This window comes from Aquarana catesbeiana, linkage group LG02, assembly GCF_042186555.1.
Source record: "Aquarana catesbeiana isolate 2022-GZ linkage group LG02, ASM4218655v1, whole genome shotgun sequence".
Classification (NCBI taxonomy): domain Eukaryota; kingdom Metazoa; phylum Chordata; class Amphibia; order Anura; family Ranidae; genus Aquarana; species Aquarana catesbeiana.
In genome coordinates this window covers 331,199,883-331,218,871 of record NC_133325.1, presented here as the reverse complement: position 1 = coordinate 331,218,871, position 18,989 = coordinate 331,199,883, and the positions used below count along the sequence as shown (strand labels likewise).

Sequence of the window (18,989 nt, the reverse complement as noted above, 5' to 3'; positions counted from 1 at the left end):
CATAATTGTTATTCTAGATATTGTGAACGGTTCATGGTGGCAACTGTTTTGGTTTGTAACAGGTTACAGGTTAGTTCCCTAGTTAACCAAACCTTGTGTCAATCACTGTTAGTCTGCTGGCACTTGGGTTGTGGTCTTGCAAGCTGTAAAATCAGGGTGAGACTGAGAGCACTATTTTTACATATTGGTGGCAGCATGGTGAGAGCTAACCCGTAATGTTTCACATATTGGTGGAATTGGTAGGATCTGACACCCTTTATTGTTACAAATGTAAATTTAAAGTCATTCTTAATATTTTCAAATCTGCAGATTTATTTATAATTGTGCCTTGTAATCCTTCCATGAAAAACCTTTTTTCTGAAACTTCCTGTTAAGGGGTGACAACCCTCTGTCTCTTTCTTTCAATTGCCCTGCTCTATTGTCATCATGTCACATGTACTTCTAGTGGAAATTGTAAAGGGCTGTGCTGACATATTGTGCAAACATGGTCCACTGCGGTTACCACCAGGAAGATTACCTGAGCATGACATATAGCCCTGATGGAAAAAGTGCATGTAGACAGGAAGTGGCTGAAAGACACTGGATGAGATTGGTATTACTGAGATGCAAAAAAAGTGACAAAAATGTATGACAATTGTTTATGAGAAACATTACTTTATCAAACTAATCCCAAGCTGTAGCTTAACCCCTTAATGTTTTATATACCTTAAAATAACCATACATTCTACCAGTTTTAATATCTTGTTGCCAACAACTCCTGGCCTAGGCTAAAGAATGTATGTTAAAGGGGAAGGGGCCAGTCTGGTTGTATGGGGTTTAAAAAATTCTAGTGGTGGTCTATAAACAAGGAACAGTCTGTAGCTGCCCAAGCTTATTTTTTTTTCAGATCTTCCCAAAGGTCTACTCTTCAAAGTCTTGGGAATGTATACACCAATCTGAAAAGAGATACATTATATGTAAATTTCAATTCATAATGATTTGCATATTTTAGTAACAACATAAATTGACTGTAAATAAAATTTCCACCCAGGCAGCTAAGAAAATTATAGATGAATATAGGAGGGTGATTCATCTAACTCGTTTACATTTTAATAAAGCTTTTATTTATGTGCACAACTTTCACTGACTTTATTCTGAGTTATGACTGCAGCAGCCACATTAATACATAACAGCTTTTGATTAATGAGTTCCATTGTACAGAGGAAAATGATCTCTGTCACTCCATGTACTCTGTTACATGAAGGGTTAGTGCCTGGGCTTATGCACAGATTAATGTTATCTATAAAAGTGAGTTAAATTCTTTAATATTGTTATGGTTATGAGTGAAAAATTGAATTTCAGAATATAGAAAACTGCAAAGCTCTGTTGACTTTCAGATATGACTGGACGTGTACATAAATGATCTTTGTTGTTCATATCATAACTAGGATTTGAGATCAGAAAGAAGGAAAAAGGCTTCTGAGATTTCCCATCAGTGGTATCAATACAAAAGACAATCTGATGATTTATTGAAATGTTTGGATGATATTGAGAAGAAAATCGCTAGTCTTCCAGAACCCAAAGATGAGCAGAAGCTTAAGGTATTCATGTGTGTGATTATATCATATAAATAATGCATTCGTGTTGCTGTTCATTTGCAATGTGAAACTAGATGCAAAGCACATACTTTTTTCCAAAAAGTGTTGTTCAGAGTATACTGAAATTTGCTAGACATTTGCAGTGGAATCTTTATGTATTATTCATCCACTTTCACATTGCATATTTTTAATATTTCTTTTACGAATTTATTTTTGTAAGGTTATTAATCCATTAGGTCAGAGGGGTTTAGGCAACCTGTGGCTAACCTCATTGCAAAATTTGGCTTAGCAAATTGTATTATATATTATATAGCAACCAGCCAAACAAGTCTTAATAAAACATAATTTATTAGCTATGTGCTGTCTTCTGGTTATGAAAGAAGGTATCTATCCCACCTTCTTAGCTACTTGATTTCTGGTTTTGAGAATGTATTTTACAACACTTCCCTTCATAACACCACACATAATGGTACTCTCAAAAGTCCATTATGTAAATGTAGAGGCAACTGGTTAATTAGAGCATGAACTATTGAGTTTTGTAATAACCATTTTTTAATTGTTTTTTTGAAAATCAATTAAGGATAACCTTAAGGCATGTGAAAATGATAAACATTAGAATATACATATATCTCAGTATTTATTCCTTTAATATTCTCCGCCGTCTGTTTTGTTTCCCTAAATGAGTCTACAGTATGAATGCATTTACCCCTTAAAATTCTTTGAAGTGTTCAGTGTTTTGTAAAAGTAAATTGAAAATTTCTGTTAAATTAGGTACATTGTTTTCATCAATGTATTTGAAAAATCTGCAGGTTGGCTAATTCCCTTCACTCTCAAATAAATAAAATATTTTGGGAAAACAGGATTATGCCATTGAATAAGAATCACTGTATAATCATTAGCAACAAAAACACATTGTAATATCTGTCTAGTCTTACTGTATACATAGATACCTACTTATTTTGTTTAGCGTTTGGTGTGAAACTAAAGCAAAGACTATTAAGAGTATTCAGTGCAAAAACTCTTTGTTTTAATGTGTGAAAGTTTAAGGGGTCTAGTTATAAAGCAGAGAATATGTTTTATAAACATTCTCCGGCAGAGAACCATTCAGGTGCATTTGTTTTAAACAGGAGGAATTGGTTCTCCACCACTGAATGCTTGTGAAAGTCACATAATCTGCTTTATAAACAGACCCATAAGTGTTTTATATATAACAAGGTTTTCATGCCTTTAACATGTGCAAATTATTGTGGCATTTTCTCATTTTCTGCTGTGGTATGGTTGAAATATGTATTTAAATGATGCTCAACCTATGCTTGCTTTAACCCTATTGCTGCCACCAATATAAGGTTTACATTGGCAGCCATGATGGCATTTACACATAGTGTCTCTACAGTACCTCAGCCAACTGTTGGGGTGATTTAGGTGTTTGTCCCAGGCTCTGCTACCCCTCCTGTGTGCCCAGGATGGCCATAGCAGGTGTCTGCGGGGATAGTGGAGGACAATTAGTGAACATTTGTTCCTTGATTGTATCATCCCTGAAGTCGGAAGCTATCACTTTCAGTTTCAGAGCTGTCATTCTCCTGCTGCTGTGGCCAGGGTAAAAAAGCTTATCAAGCATGATTTGTGGTTGTTCTGTTTCACTGGGATTCAGAGAAGACAGTAGGGGTCTAATATACCCTTAGTGTCTGCTAAAAAAGAATCTGCTAGGTATATTATGCTATCACATGTGATTACAATAAAGTTATGTGCAAAACTTTAAAATAAGTATATTGAATCAATAAAAAAACATTTTTAAAGTCCACCCACCCTCACATACAAGTAGTACAAAAGCAAACACATGTGCTACACATATTAGGTATTGCTGCACATGCCATAATGAGAGCAATACTTCTGGGGCCATAATTCACAGTTAACTCTAAATTGATTACCTGTAAAGGCTTTTAAAGCATTACAATGAACAATTTCGGGTACCGTAGTTCGCCACCACTTCATAGGCACACACAATTCTAAGGCTTGACATGTTTGGGCTAATTACTCATCTTTTATATTTTACAAAAAAAAAATGGGTGCAAATATGGTGTGCACCAAAATTGCCTTTGTTATTAAAAACAATGGTTTGATGAACTGTAATGCTAATATTGTATGACATAAAAACTGTAACTACCATCTTTTATTGTACATGGTCCCTGATTTCAGTAAATAGAATGTGTGGGAGTTTTAACTAATCTTCAGACCTAAAATGTGTATTTTAACATGTGCACAAAAATGCAAAAACAGCTCTGGCAGTAAAAGGGTTAAGAAACCCTGTCATTGCTGCATGTCAAATAAGATCAGCATCTCAGTTTAAACTACTCACATGCATCAGGCTGTATTTGTCTAAAAAATATTTGACCCACGGTACTGTGGTAATCACCTTGAAGACTAGATTAGCTACTTTCCAGATGCATGCAGCTGCTCCCCTACCATATTATTACCCATGGTCCTAGTAGGGACTATGAAAGCCTTACACAATCTGCAAACATGGATAATGAAGGACTTACCTGGCCCCTGCCAGGAATTTGGCTGATGGCAACGCTTAGGACAGTGAGCAGCTTCTTGCATCTGGCATGTGTCAAAAGAGGTGATTTAAAAACTAGAGATGTTTATCTTCATACAGTATATACAGATTGGTGACAGGAGCTATTTAAATGGTAGAAATAGTAAGAAAAATCAATAAACCCTCCCCTTTATATCCAAAACATAAAAATATAATGGAAATTTTGGCTTAATTTAATTCATACTGATTAAACAGAAGTGCTCGAAAAACAGCTTTAGTCGGTACAATATTTTAAACATAAAGCAGCAGATAATAACCAGAAATGATCTGAAAATTGTCACATTTTTTATTTTGTTTAAAAATATGATGTATAATGTTGAAAAGTTTTACTCTTCTAATTAGGAAAATATGCATCCACTTTCTTATTTATTATAATATAATTAGTATCTTCACTTGTTTCCCTTATTTGGGACACCTAATATCTGCATTTGTATCCTCATTTGGAACATCAATATTTATTTCAAAATACCAGTGTCCTGGACTTCAAAGCTACAGCTTTTTAAACCCTAGGTGTATTTGACTGATGACTCCTCTCCAAATATTGTAGGTAATGAGGTGGATTCATAATTCTTTATTTGTAACAGAGAAAAACTGTTAGCACATATTTAAAGGACCACTAAATATAATGTTAGCTTATTTTCAGAAACTGGTTTATGTAAAAGAATTTCTGTCAACATTTCTGTATTTGTAAAAGCTTCAGAAAGAAAATTACTTTCAGTGGTACTATTTTAAATTGTATTAACATCCAAATTTTCAGGACAAGCTTTTGGGGTGTACCCCTTATTCAAAGTCCAAGCAGTATTAATGCACAACATTTTAGCAGAATGTTAAGTAGGACAATCTGTGAGGGAAAAAAACACAAACAAACATATTTAGCAATGGTAATTATTAAACTTGAATAGTTAGTGAGATAAGGAAAGGAGTGGGATATGGACTGTTGTATAGTGATTTAGAAAACTGAGGTCCACATTTAGTCCATTATCTTTGTGTCAAATAGAATAATCATTCTTAGTTCAAAATGTTACTTTCCTGAGTAATTTTTAAGTTTCCTTTAGAAGCCAAAACATACATGTCTTCCATAATGTGGTCTGGTTGTGATGACCCACAAGTGTGCAGAAATCATCTTCCTTATGCTCTTTAATGGTGCGTCTCTGTAAATTTCTTCTTAATTGTAATTTCTCTCCTGTTTGTCCGAGATAAGATCCTTGGTTGTATTTTTTGCATTGGATGAGGTATACAACATTACTGCAGGCACAGCTGTATGATTCTGTATTATTGAAGGTCCTTTTAATGTGTGTGACACTTTTTGATGGCTTAATTTGGCTGCACAGTTTGCAGCGTCTTTTGTTGCAGGGCTTGGTTCCTTTTTCCCTTTATTTGTGACTTTTCAATCAGAACAAAATTTCCTGCTGATTCATTTATGTCTGAGGTTGGGTAGTTGCCCGAAAGCTAGCATTGAGGGTTGTTGGAATATTTAGCATTTAATCCTCATAATGGATTGTAGATCTTTGACTTATCCCTTCTAGTGCTGGATTGTACTTGGCTACAAGAAGCACACAATTATTTTTTTTTTCTATTTGTATTATAGGAGATTTTCTCAATGGGTTTTCAAGGCCGTGTTTATGCTTGTATTGATGGTTTTGTTTTTGTTACCTTTCTTATGGAAGGAGTCTGCTAGTATTCTGAGATGTTTATTTCTGTCCTCTGGGTCCAAGTATATTCAGTGGTATCTGATGGCCTAGTTGTGTATGATGGCCTATTTGGTGTGTTTGGGGCAGAAGCTGGAACTGGAGAGATAGTTGCATCTACTAGTGGGTATCCTGTATATTGATATGTACAGCTTATCATCTTTGATGGATACTGTGGTGTCTAAGAAATTGACAAGTGTGCTGGAATAGTCAACCTTTAGCTTGACTGATGGGTGAAAGGTGTTATTTAATGAGTGCAATTTTTTTAGTTCTCTTCACCTTCTGTCCATATGATGAACATATCAATAGAGTGATAGTATCTATATGGCTTTTGTTGTATGCTGTTAAGGAGTTTGTCCTCCAGATCTGCCATAAATACAGTACATTAGCATATTGGGATACCATTTACTTCCCTTAGCAGTACCCATGTACTGAAGATAGATGCCTTTATTGAAAGTGAAGTAGTTGTGTGAGTTTAGTGAATTCAATGAGCTGTATAACATCCTCAGTACTGTATTTGGGGTTTGGTGTAGATGATAAAAATCTGTGACATGCAGCAATCTCATCCTTGTGAGGGATGTTACTGTACAGAGATTCTACTTCCATAGTGACTTGAAGTGTATTTGTTGGTAATTGCTGTATATAGTTCTTATTCAGAAAATCAGTTGTATGTTGAAAGAAGCTAACAATATATGTGACTATAAGTTTTAACACTTATTCTACAATGCCTGAGATTTGTCCAGTAAGAGTGTTCATATCTATGATGATGGGTCTGCCTGTATTACCTGGCTTGTGGCTCTTGGGCATCATATAGAAGTCCCCAGTTTATGGATCATCTGGAATCACACTGACAAGTACTGAATGTGGGTGGGTTGGCAGTGTTTTCATGAGACCTTTCAATTGTTGAGTAAAATCCTGGGTTGTATCATAATCCGGTAACTTTTATAGTAATTAGCATTTGCCAGTTGCCTCTGGCCCTCTTGTATGTATTTGTTTGTATCCATCAGGACAACTACACCCCCTTTATTTGTTAGTTTGATGGTGATGACCTGAATATTGTGTAGGTTGTATGTCAGTTTCTTCTACTGGATGGATATCAGGGATGTAACTCGCAGTATGAAACTATTAATTTAGGTGACCAGTTTAGCATTACGTCCTTGTGGAAGTGTGAAGTTGCTGCTCCTTTTATTTTTGTCATATTCCATTGTCATAGGATTGACTTAATTTCTATGAAAATATTTTTTTTTGATTCTTAGTCTCCTGAAGAATTCTTCTATTTCTGAAAATAACTGTAAATTATCCAATTTGGTGGTTGGGCAGAATGTAAGGCTTTTAGAGAGTACTATTATTTCTGGTTCAAAGTTTGTGATCTGACAAATTGATGATTCCAAGTTCCTCTGTTATATCCGCATTTTCAGTAAGGTCAGCATGTTCACAGGGGATACCTTAGGATTAGGGATGGGCTTTATGTTCGGGGCTAACATGAGTTCAACTCAAACATTGGCTGTTCGTCCGTTCGCCGAACAGCGAATAATTTGGGGGGTTTGCAGCAAATTCGAAAGCTGCGGAACACTCTTTAAAAGTCTATGGAATAAATCAAAAGTGCTCATTTTAAAGGCTTATATGCATGGTATTGTCATAAAAAGTGTTTGGGGACCCGGGTCCTGCCCCAGGGGACATGTATCAATGCAAAAAAAAGTTTTAAAAACGGACGTTTTTTCAGGAGCAGTGATTTTAATACTGCTTAAAGTGAAACAATAAAAGTGTAATATTCCTTTAAATTTCGTACCCGGGGGGTGTCTATAGTATGCCTGTAAATGGGCACATGTTTTCTGTGTTTAGAACAGTCTGACAGCAAAATAACATTTCTAAAGGAAAAAAAAGTCATATAAAACTACTATCGCTACTATCACTACTACCTGGGGGGCGTCTATAGTATGCTTGTAAAGGGGCGCATGTTTCCCATGTTTAGAACAGTCTGATAGCAAAATTACATTTCTAAAGGAAAAAAGTCATGTAAAACTACTATCACTACTATCACTACTAACTATTGTAAAATTACTATTGCTAGCGCCAGCTATAATGAATTGTTGGTCTGGCAATACACATAATAGTTCATTGATAAAAACAGCATGGAATTTCCCCACAGGGAAACCCCGAATCAAAATTAAAAAAAAAAATGTGTGGGGGTCCCCATAAATTCCATACCAGGCCCTGTAGGTCTGGTGTGGATATTAAGGGGAACCCCTGCACCAAAATTTAAAAAAAAAATGGTGTGGGGGTCCCCCTCAAAATGGATTTTAAGGGGAACCCCACGCCAAAATTAAAAAAAATTGGCGTGAGGTCCACCAAAAAATCCATACCAGACCCTTATCTGAGCACGCAGCCTGTTGCGTGCTCAGATAAGGGTCTGGTATGGATTTTTTGGGGGACCTCACGCCAATTTTTTTAAATTTTGGCGCGGGGTTCCCTTGCCCAGTGGTTGTGGGGGTCTGAGGGCGGGGGGCTTATCAGAATCTGGAAGCCACCTTTAGCAAAGGAACCCCCATATCCCAGCCCCCCTGTGTGAATTGGTAATGGGGTACAAAAGTACCCCTACCATTTCACAAAAAAAGTGTCAAGAAGGTTAAAAAACATAAGAGACGGTTTTTGACAAGTCCTTTATTAATTTCTTCTTCAATCTTCTTTCTTCTGGTCTTCCTTCAGTGTTCTTCTTCTTCCTCCATCTTCTTCTTCTCCATCTTCTTCTTTTCCATCTTCTTCTTCCTCCGCTCTTCTCGTCCCGCATCTTCCTCCGGCTTCTTCTCTGCTCCGTCCGCACGATCCGCCTCAGTGGGAGTCTTCCGCCGTGTGATGCTTCGGTTCTTCTGACACTTCTTATATAAAGGAGACCCGGTGACTTCGCCCTCCTCTGACACACGGAGACTTCAGGGGACTTCCCCGTGGCTTTCCCTGTGTTGTCGGGGGGCGGGGTCACCCGGTTACGTATGTTTGTTTGTGTTTTTTTCCCTCAGAAATTATCTTACTTAACATTCTGCTAAAACTTTGTGCATTAAGTTGGTTATACACAATCAGTTTTTTTTTCATTCAATCAGGGGGTTGACAAAACTGACAGATTTCCACATCAACACATGAATGAGTGATGCAGAGATCTCTCCCACTGTGTTATTGTATTCTGACAAGGGGGGACTCCCCCCATGCCAGAATACACTGATCAGAGCTTGCACCCATTAGTTGCAAGTGCTTAATGAATGCTGGTTTTTGAGCAAGACTGTTCAACAGAAGCCAGTTGTTAGGCTGACTTTGGATACATATGTACTGGACTTTAGTACTGCTTGAACCTTGAAGAAAGGAGTACCTCCCAAAAATGTGTCTTGAAAATTTGAATGTTAGTCCAAGGTTACGTTTTTCTCCAGCTCTGACTTCAGCTTTGCTATATAATAAGACTACTGGTTGTCATTTTTTTCATTTTGGTGCCTCTTTATACCCAACTTGACACAGTTGACACAGAGCTGTATACAAAAATGTAGAAATGTCAGATCTATGTTGCTGGTTTGCATTTTTTGGTACTTTATACAGTTATGAATGTTGCTAGTTGCTCTTTTCATAATGTGCTTGTGAAATTTTAGATTAGTGGTCTTTTAAAAATTATATTTGCACTGAAGACTCTTTTTAGTCTCTTAGGTGCTTAGCAGTGAAGACATTGTTTATTAAAAAATATTAACTTCTGTTATTGTGTATCTTTGTTCCAGATGAACTAATGACTAGCAGCACGTGGATGAATTCTTTCTCATATTAGCACACTTCATTAATCAACTCATGTCCATATGTTACCACCCAGTCATTCTAAATTTCTTCTTTTGAGTTTTGTTTTCTTATCACTTTATTTTGCTTCATTATTGCTTTGTTTTGCCATTAAGTCGCAAACTCTGTTACAAACTAACACTTGTTCTGTAGGCATATTTAATAGATCATATATGTAAAATTAAACATTCACATATCCATGCAGGTAAGAATTATATAGCACATGGACATAAGATAGACGTGTTAAAGTAGAAAGTAAAACATAGTCAAAACATTCTGTTATTGATGCATTAGTCTCCTATCTTGCAATACCCAATTACCTGTTAAAATAAAACTATACAAAGAAAGAATGACAATGTTGGCATAAGTACCCTTCTGCTACTTCTAATGTAAGTTCATTACCTAGCTAGCTAATTGCCCTGGGCCCTGTATTGGTTTTGCTCACTAGGAGATTGATGGAGAATTGGAAAAGAAGAAAGAAGAACTGAATGCTGTACACAGACAAGCTGAACGTTTGTCTAAGGATGGGGCTGCCAAAGCAGTGGAGCCAACTCTGATCCATCTTAACAAACGCTGGCGAGAAATTGAGAGCAAATTTGCTCCTTTCCGAAGACTGCACTATGCACAAATTGTGAGTTATAATTGCAAACCCGATAGTTTGCAACTAACCAAAGTCTACTAACACTGAGGTGTAGAGAGTGTGATCTAATCTCATGAATAACTGGCAGTAGCCAATTCTCTACAATAGCTGTAACTGTTTGCAATATGCTACCCAATTTGAGCACACTATGTTGTGTTTCAAACAGTCATCAATGCATGTTACTTTTTGTTGCTCTGTTCATTTTATCATGACATCTCACAGAATGCAGTGTGTGTTACTCTTCATTGTAAATCTTTTAAACAAGTACAAGTTGGACTCCAGACTCTCATTTCATGCATTTTTGTTTTACTGCATATGTGTGAAAACAGAAGTCCTGGGCTATTTAATATAAATAGCTGCATGCATCATATTTTCTAAACATTGCTGTAGTAGCAGTTAGCTGTACTATAACAGTGATACAATGGATACATAAGCACACACCAGTGACAAAATGCATCTAAAACTCACACTGCTGAAACTACTTCAGTTAAACTTTTGCTTTTATTTGGCTATCATGGGGGGTAAATATATGTTTGCATGTGGAATTTCTATAAGAATATATGGAGCATTTAAAAAAGCATATGTGTGTGATTGTTTGTCCATGCAAGGATACTTAAAGCAGATACTTACTTTTGTTTTAATGATCCAACGTACCTAACTGGCTTCTTCTGGGTGCTGGGCTGTGGCTGTCTTCATTGGCTGGCACAGGATGACATCACTCCTGTGCATACACAGGAGTTCAGTCATCCAGGCACAAAGGTGCTGTGCTAGAATGTAAACTGGTCTGTGCTTGTGCAGTTCAGTGTACATTCCAAAGAAGACAGTGAGCAGGCAGGTTTATTTCATCGCAGAAGAGACATTGCAGGTTTCATCTGCAATAAAGAGCCTGCCTGCTCACAGACTTTAAAATTGGCACTTAATTTCTGCTTTAAGGGAAATGCCTGAACTAAGGAATGTAATTCCAGGATTTGGTGTTAATTATTGCATAATTACAGTCTCTAAAGCAACTGGAATGTGAGACTAGGGTAGAAACGTTGATAGGAATCTTGCCATCGACTACTTCTGTGTGAGTGTGTGTAGAGAGATGATTTGGAGAATAATATATCTGGCATAATTGAGATTAACAGATTAGATCAGTAGCAATTGTAGAGCATGTTGTGGATAGAATTTTAAAGATATACTTGTTTAGAAAGATTTTCACTTATGTTTAATGTATTGTTAATCCTATTTACGTACGTAGTTGAGATGATTTACTAAAAGAACTGAAAATATTTATACAATAAATTGTGTAAATATTCACTTAACTTTTCCAATTATGTGAAAAGCAAATTCCTGTTTTGAATATTGAGTCAGGTACAGATGAAATAGGTAAACAGAAATTTGCTTTTCACATATTTGGATAACAGAAATAATTATTCATACATTTTTTTTGTGTCAAGATTCTTCACTCCTTCAGTAAAACCTTGGTAATTTACCAAGTGTATTTCAAGTCATCTAAACTTGTTTCACAAAAAAATTGGTAAAATAAGTGTCTATGTTAAAGGAAAATTAAAGGCTAAGTTCACTTTTTTTTTTCTAAAATCCAGCTCCCCTATGTACCAAGATACCATTAATGAACCTTGCAGAAAAGTTTTTTTTTTAATTTTGAGAACAAGACTTTAACTTAGCCCTTGCTGTATTTCTTAGAAAACTTTATCACTGGCATGTAGATTTGAGACAGAGAAGCCAGACACAGGAAGGAGTTTACAAGCTGATTCATTAGCACATACCCTTCACCCATCAACTATATTTGCACAGCTTCTCCACCATCTCTCCATGCATGCATTTGCTTGGCTTCCCCAGCATCCCTCCAGACGGGTTTAGGCCATATGCTAAACTTCCTGGGGCTGCATGCAGCCCATAGGACACCCTTGACGTAGTGCAAGATTGGATCTGCCTGATTGGATACATAGTGATTGGATAGATGGTGTGTCCTCCTATTACATAGTTTTGGTTAATCTAAAGGAGATTGTACAGAGATTGTACTATCATATTGTATAGTGTATGGCCACATTTATACACCTACAATTACCTAGTTGCTCTTTCTTTCAGTGTCATTAATAATTTCTTTAAAAAAAAGTATTGAAAAGTGTAAACAGTACAAATAACTACAGCATTTGGATTTAGTTTTGCAATAAGCAATGATGTTCAGTACAACCAGTTATGTCATAACAAAAATAACTACAATAAACAGAAATATCACAGAAACACTGTATTATAAGGTTAACCAATAGGGATGGGCTTTATGTTTGGGTCGAACATGAGTTCGACTCGAACATTGGCTGTTCGCCCCTTTGCCTAACAGCGAACAATTTGGGGTGTTCGCGGTAAATTCAAAAGCTGCGGAACACCCTTTAAAAGTCTATGGGAGAAATCAGGAGTGCTCATTTTAAAGGCTTATATGCATGGTATTGTCATAAAAAGTGTTTGGGGACCTGGGCCCTGCCCCAGGGGATATGTATCAATGCAAAAAAAGTTTTAAAAACGTCAGTTTTTTCAGGAGCAGTGATTTTAATAATGCTTAAAGTGAAACAATAAAAGTGTAATATTCCTTTAAATTTTGTACCTGGGGGGTGTCTATAGTATGCCTGTAAAGGGGCGAATGTTTCTCTTGTTTAGAACAGTCTGACAGCAAAATGACATTTCTAAAGGAAAAAAAGTCATGTATAACTACTATCGCTAGCGCTGGCTATACTGAATTGTCGGTCCGGCAATACACATAAAAGTTCATTGATAAAAATGGCATGGAATTTCCTCACAGGGGAACCCCGAACCAAAATTTAAAAAAAATGCGTGGGGTCCCCCTAAATTCCATACCAGGCCCTTCAAGTCTGGTATGGATATTAAGGGGAACCTCGCGCCAAAATTTAAAAAAAAAAATGACATAGGGTCCCCCCAAATGTACCCATACCATTTCACAAAAAAAGTGTCAAAAAGGTTAAAAAACACAAGAGATGGTTTTTGACAAGTCCTTTATTAATTTCTTCTTCTTTCCGCTTCTTCTTCCATCTTCTTTCTTCTGGTCTTTCTTCGGTGTTCTTCTTCTTCCTCCATCTTCTTCTTCTCCATCTTCTTCTTCCTCCGCTCTTCTCATCCCGCATCTTCATCTGACTTCTTCTCTGCTCTGTCCACACGATCCGCCTCAGTGGGAGTCTTCCACCGTGTGACGATTCGGTTCTTCTGACACTTCTTATATAATGGAATCGGGTGACCCCTGCCCCCTCTGACAACACAGGGAAAGCCATAGGGAAGTCCCCATGCGTCAGAAGAGGGCAGGGTCACCGGGTGGCCCTGCTCTCCGTTATATAACAAGTGTCAGAAGAACCAAAGCGTCACATGGCGGAAGACTCCCACTGAGGCGGATCGTGCGGACGGAGCGGAGAAGAAGCCAGAGGAAGCTGCGGGACGAGAAGAGCAGGAGAAGAAGAAGATGGAGAAGAAGAAGATGGAGGAAGAAGAAGAACACCGAAGGAAGACCAGAAGAAAGAAGATGGAAGAAGAAGCGGAAAGAAGAGGAAATTAATAAAGGACTTGTCAAAAACTGTCTCTTGTGTTTTCTTTAACCTTTTTGAAATTTTTTTGTGAAATGGTAGGGGTACACTTGTACCCCTTTACCAATTCACACAGGGGGGGTGTGATCTGGGGTCCCCTTGTTGACTTTTTTCCTTTAGAAATGTCATTTTGCTGTCAGACTGTTCTAAGCACGGGAAACATGCGCCCCTTCACAGGCATACTATAGACACCCCCCAGGTATGAAATTTAAAGGAATATTACACTTTTATTGTTTCACTTTAAGCATTATTAAAATCACTGCTCCACAAAAAATGTCAGTTTTTAAAACTTCTTTTTGCATTGATACATGTCCCCTGGAGCAGGACCCAGGTCCCCAAACACTTTTTATGACAATAACTTGCATATAAGCCTTTAAAATGAGCACCTCTAATTATTCATGTTCGTGTCCCATAGACTTTAATGGTGTTCGCATGTTCGAATTAATTTTTTTGCCTGTTTGCATGTTCTGGATGCGAACCGAACCGGGGGGTGTTCGGCTCATCCCTATTAACCAAAGCTTGGGCCATGTCAAGTAGGGCATATCATGACTTACAATTATTAATGGCACACCAAACACAGAAGCAAACACACATTTTGACACATGAAAAAACAGATGACAAATGCAGCAAAATACGCAGTAAAAAACATGCAACTCACACCACGCCAAAATGTACCATGAGCTACTTTGCCATGTGTAGCGCATCCCATTGAAATGCATGGCTGCCCTTTGTGTGTCATGGGAAAAACATGCCAAAAAGCATGCGCTCCCACTACTCTAGGTTTGAATGGGGTCTGAAAGTGAAATTGGTGCATTTATACAAGAACAGTGAGGCTCCATTCACGTTTGTGTGTTTCCAAATGCATGGCAAACCGCACAGAAAATACACATTTTGCCAGGTGTTTCAGAAAATGTGCATCATCTTTGTGTTGTCATTACATGTTAAAGGCTCCCCCAAGTGCAGCAAATGCACCATGCTCTGCTCCAAAAAAGTTCTGAAGCTACTCTGGGGAAATCGTCCCGCATAGGGCAGCCCATTCAAATGAATGGCTGCCCTATACGTGACAAGTAAAAACACTTTAAAAGGCCCAAAAGAAAAATTAATTTGGGAATGTGAGTTTTCATTACATGGAGATGTGAACGAGGCCTGACAACTGAGTGTCTCTGTCCACTTCCACCGATGTACTTGTATAAAGATGGCCATATGCTTTGCAATCCTATTGTACAATTTCTGTACAATTTCCTTAAAATTTACCTGTACTACATAATAGGAGGACCCACCTGGCCAATCCATTAAATTTCTATCAAATCAGTCAGGCCAAATCATATCTGATGGGAGATCCAAAGGTGATTGTACAATCAGATTGTATAGAAAGTGGGTGGAAAGTGGTTTTGTAATGAGGGAGGTGTGGTAAACACACCATATCACGCTCTCTTCTGTGATATAACATGGAAATGAAGGCTTCTGGGAGATTACCTACAGGAAGTGAATGCTGAGAGGTGATCTACAGAAAGTGATGGAATCTGAAAATCATGTTAAAAAAATCAAATAAACTCACACGATTTTAAAACTTCTGTGGATAAGGTAAGTGAGAGAAAAACACATTGGGATGCCTGGGCCAGAAATGGCATTAGAAAATGCTTCTATTTATTATAAAAAGTGAAATTCTGCCTGAAAAAGTGAACTTATCCTTTAAGGAGTAATAAAGTGGTAATAAAAGCAGATTTAGGAATAATTTTTAATTGAAGAGTAATGTAGTGATTTCTGTTCTTTTCTTTTCTGACATTATAATCATATTTGGACTATCTGTTATCCATTACCATAACTGTGCAACAGGAGAATGAACCTACATAACCATTAAGGCCAAGGTCTTCTAATTTTCTTATCTAACAGTACCAGTTATTGCAGTCATGTACCTGATTCTAAATTACCATTAATTACCTGATGCAAAATCTATTAACTCATATGCCCCATATATTCAGCACTCCATTGCATATTACCCTCTTAGACTATGGAGGCTACCTTTTATCCTTCTAATCCATAAAAAACTACAACTCATTGCTGGCCTGCTGCAAGGTCAAGTGCCAAAGTTACAAGTGCGTACCAAAGTAATAAAGAGGGAGTTGTCATTTAGTCTCCAAAATTTTGTTAAATGTCTCTGAACTATGCCTGATGCAATAAACTCCATCACAAGTGTCACATTTAATATAGATATTGGGACAAAATGTTTTGAAGCACATCAAACACAAAAAAGTAACGGTGGTGTTTCATCTTTAAATTTTTCATATGTCCAGTTGTGATAACACTAATTAGCATACTTGTGGAAATATGAGACTAAGCACTATATTTCCAAACATATCTGAACAGCATAAGGTTTTTTAAAAAAGTGAACACTCATTCTACTGTTATTTACTTTAGTTACACATGTCCTTAAGCTGGTAATGCTGACGTTTAAAGTGGTTGTAAAGGCAGAAGGTTTTTTTACCTTCATGCATTCTATGCATAAAGGTAAAAAACACATTCTGTGACCAGCATCCCCCACAGATCACCCATAACTTACCCAAGCCCTATCTCAATCCAGTGATATGCACAAAAGCAGAAGCTATCCCAGGTCTCTGAGGAAAAGATGATCCGCACTCCGGTGATTGCTCTTAAAAAGTGTAATATTTATTGACAAGCCACAGTGTCCAAACGCAAATAAGAACAGTTGATGCATTTCAGCCTATAGGGCCTTAGTCATAACCAACCATGGACACTGTGGCTTGTCAATAAATATTACACTTTTTAAAAACAATATTAGGAGTGCGGATCATTTTTTCCTCACTTCCCTACTCAGCCAGCGACTGTGGATCGAGCACCCGAGATCTCTGCTTTCTATGTGATGTATGGGTAGTAGCACTGACTTTTTTGTTTATATCCCAGGTCTCTCCCTCATCATTGGCTGAGACCCAGCAGCAGATGCCGGGGACGGGTTAAGCTGCACTTTGTTTGTCTTATGGACACTTGACAGGGGAGAGGGACCAGGAGCGCCAGCAGGGAATCCCAGAAGAGGATATTCGAGACTGCTCTGTGCAAAACCACTGCACAGAGCAGGTAAGTACAGTTGCAATAAAAAGTATGTGAACCCTTTTGGAATGATATGGATTTCTGCACAAATTGTTTATAAAATGTGATCCGATCTTCATATAAGTCACAACAATAGACAATCACAGTCTGCTTAAACTAATAACACACAAAGAATTAAATGTTACCATGTTTTTATTGAACACACCATGTAAACATTAACAGTGCAGGTGGAAAAAATATGTGAACCCCTAGACTAATGAGATCTCCAAGAGCTAATTGGAGTGAGGTGTCAGCCAACTGGAGTCCAATCAATGAGATGAGATTGGAGGTGTTGGTTACAGCTGCCCTGCCCTATAAAAAAACACACACCAGTTCTGGGTTTGCTTTTCGCAAGAAGCATTGCCTGATGTGAATGATGCCTCGCAGAAAATAGCTCTCAGAAGACCTACAATTAAGATTGGTTGACTTGCATAAAGCTGGAAAGGATTATAAAAATATCTCCAAAAGCCTTGCTGTTCATCAGTCCAAGTTCAGCACTGCTGCTACTATCCCTAGGAGTGGGCGTCCTGTAAAGATGACTGCAAGAGCACAGCGCAGACTGCTAAATGAGGTGAAGAAGAATCCTAGAGTGTCAGCTAAAGACATACAAAAGTCTCTGGCATATGCTAACATCCCTGTTAGTGAATCTACGATACGTAAAACACTAAACAAGAATGGATTTCATGGAAGGATACCACAGAGGAAGCCACTGCTGTCCAAAAAAAACATTGCTGCACGTTTACAGTTTGTAAGAGCACCTGGATGTTCCACAGCAGTACTGGCAAAATATTCTGTGGACAGAGGAAACCAAAGTTGAGTAGTTTGGAGTTTGGAAGAAACACACAACACTATGTGGAGAAAAAGAGGCACAGCACACCGACATCAAAACCTCATCCCAACTGTGAACTATGGTGGTGGGGACATCATGGTTTGGGCCTGCTTTGCTGCGTCAGGGCCTGGGAGGATTGCTATCATCGAAGGAAAAATGAATTCCCAAGTTTATCAAGACATTTTGCAGGAGAACTTAAAGCTATCTGTCCACCAGCTGAAGCTCAACAGAAGATGGATGTTGCAACAGGACAACGACCCAAAGCGTAGAAGTAAATCAACAGAATGGCTTAAACAGAAGAAAATACGCCTTCTGGAGTGGCCCAGTCAGAGTCCTGACCTCAACCCAATTGAGATTCTGTGGCATGACCTCAAGAAAGCGATTCACACCAGACATCCCAAGAATATTGCTGAACTGAAACAGTTCTGTAAAGAGGAATGGTCAAGAATTACTCCTGACCGTTGTGCACTTCTGATCTGCAACTACAGGAAACGTTTGGTTGAAGTTATTGCTGCCAAAGGAGGTTCAACCAGTTATTAAATCGAATGGTTCACATACTTTTTCCACCTGCACTGTGAATTTTTTCATGGTGTATTCAATAAAAACATGGTAACATTTAATTCTTTGTGTGTTATTAGTTTAAGCAGACTGTGATTGTCTATTGTTGAGACTTAGATGAAGATCAGATTACATTTTATGACCAATTTGTGCATAAATCCATATCATTCCAAAAGGGTTCACATAATTTTTATTGCAACTGTATAACATGTTTGTTATTAAAAAAAAAACAGCCTTTATTACAACTTTAATTAGCTTATATTTTGCCTTTTCTGGTTCCTTCCTGCCCCCCCCCCTTATAAATATGTTATTTAGTTTTTTTAGTTCAATTTTAAAATGTTCATGACAAACCTTATTTTAGAACCAGTGATTATAATCTGCAATACAGGCAGATTATGTCTGGTGGTGGGGGGCAGCATACTGCTGTACAACATTTTCTGAAAACATTGCAGCATACTGCCTCAGTACTCCTCCTTAGAACCTTTGGCCCTCAAGTAAGCAAAGGCTTGCTTTTGGGAGGAAGTGTGTAAATATCTAAATGCCTTGGTGGGTAGAAGACAGTGTGGAGAAGTGGGTATCCCTAGGCAGGCTGCAATAGCATG

General features: G+C 37.7%; 1 protein-coding gene across 1 annotated transcript in view; it reads left to right on the top strand.

Moving 5' to 3' along the window:
* The window catches only part of DMD (dystrophin), a 3,507,873-nt gene that overhangs the window by 1,462,399 nt on the left and 2,026,485 nt on the right, over window positions 1-18,989 (top strand). The window contains exons 39-40 of the mRNA XM_073614841.1: window positions 1,428-1,580; window positions 10,114-10,296. Coding sequence (XP_073470942.1) covers window positions 1,428-1,580; window positions 10,114-10,296 — 336 coding nt within the window. The remainder of the gene's footprint in view (window positions 1-1,427; window positions 1,581-10,113; window positions 10,297-18,989) is intronic.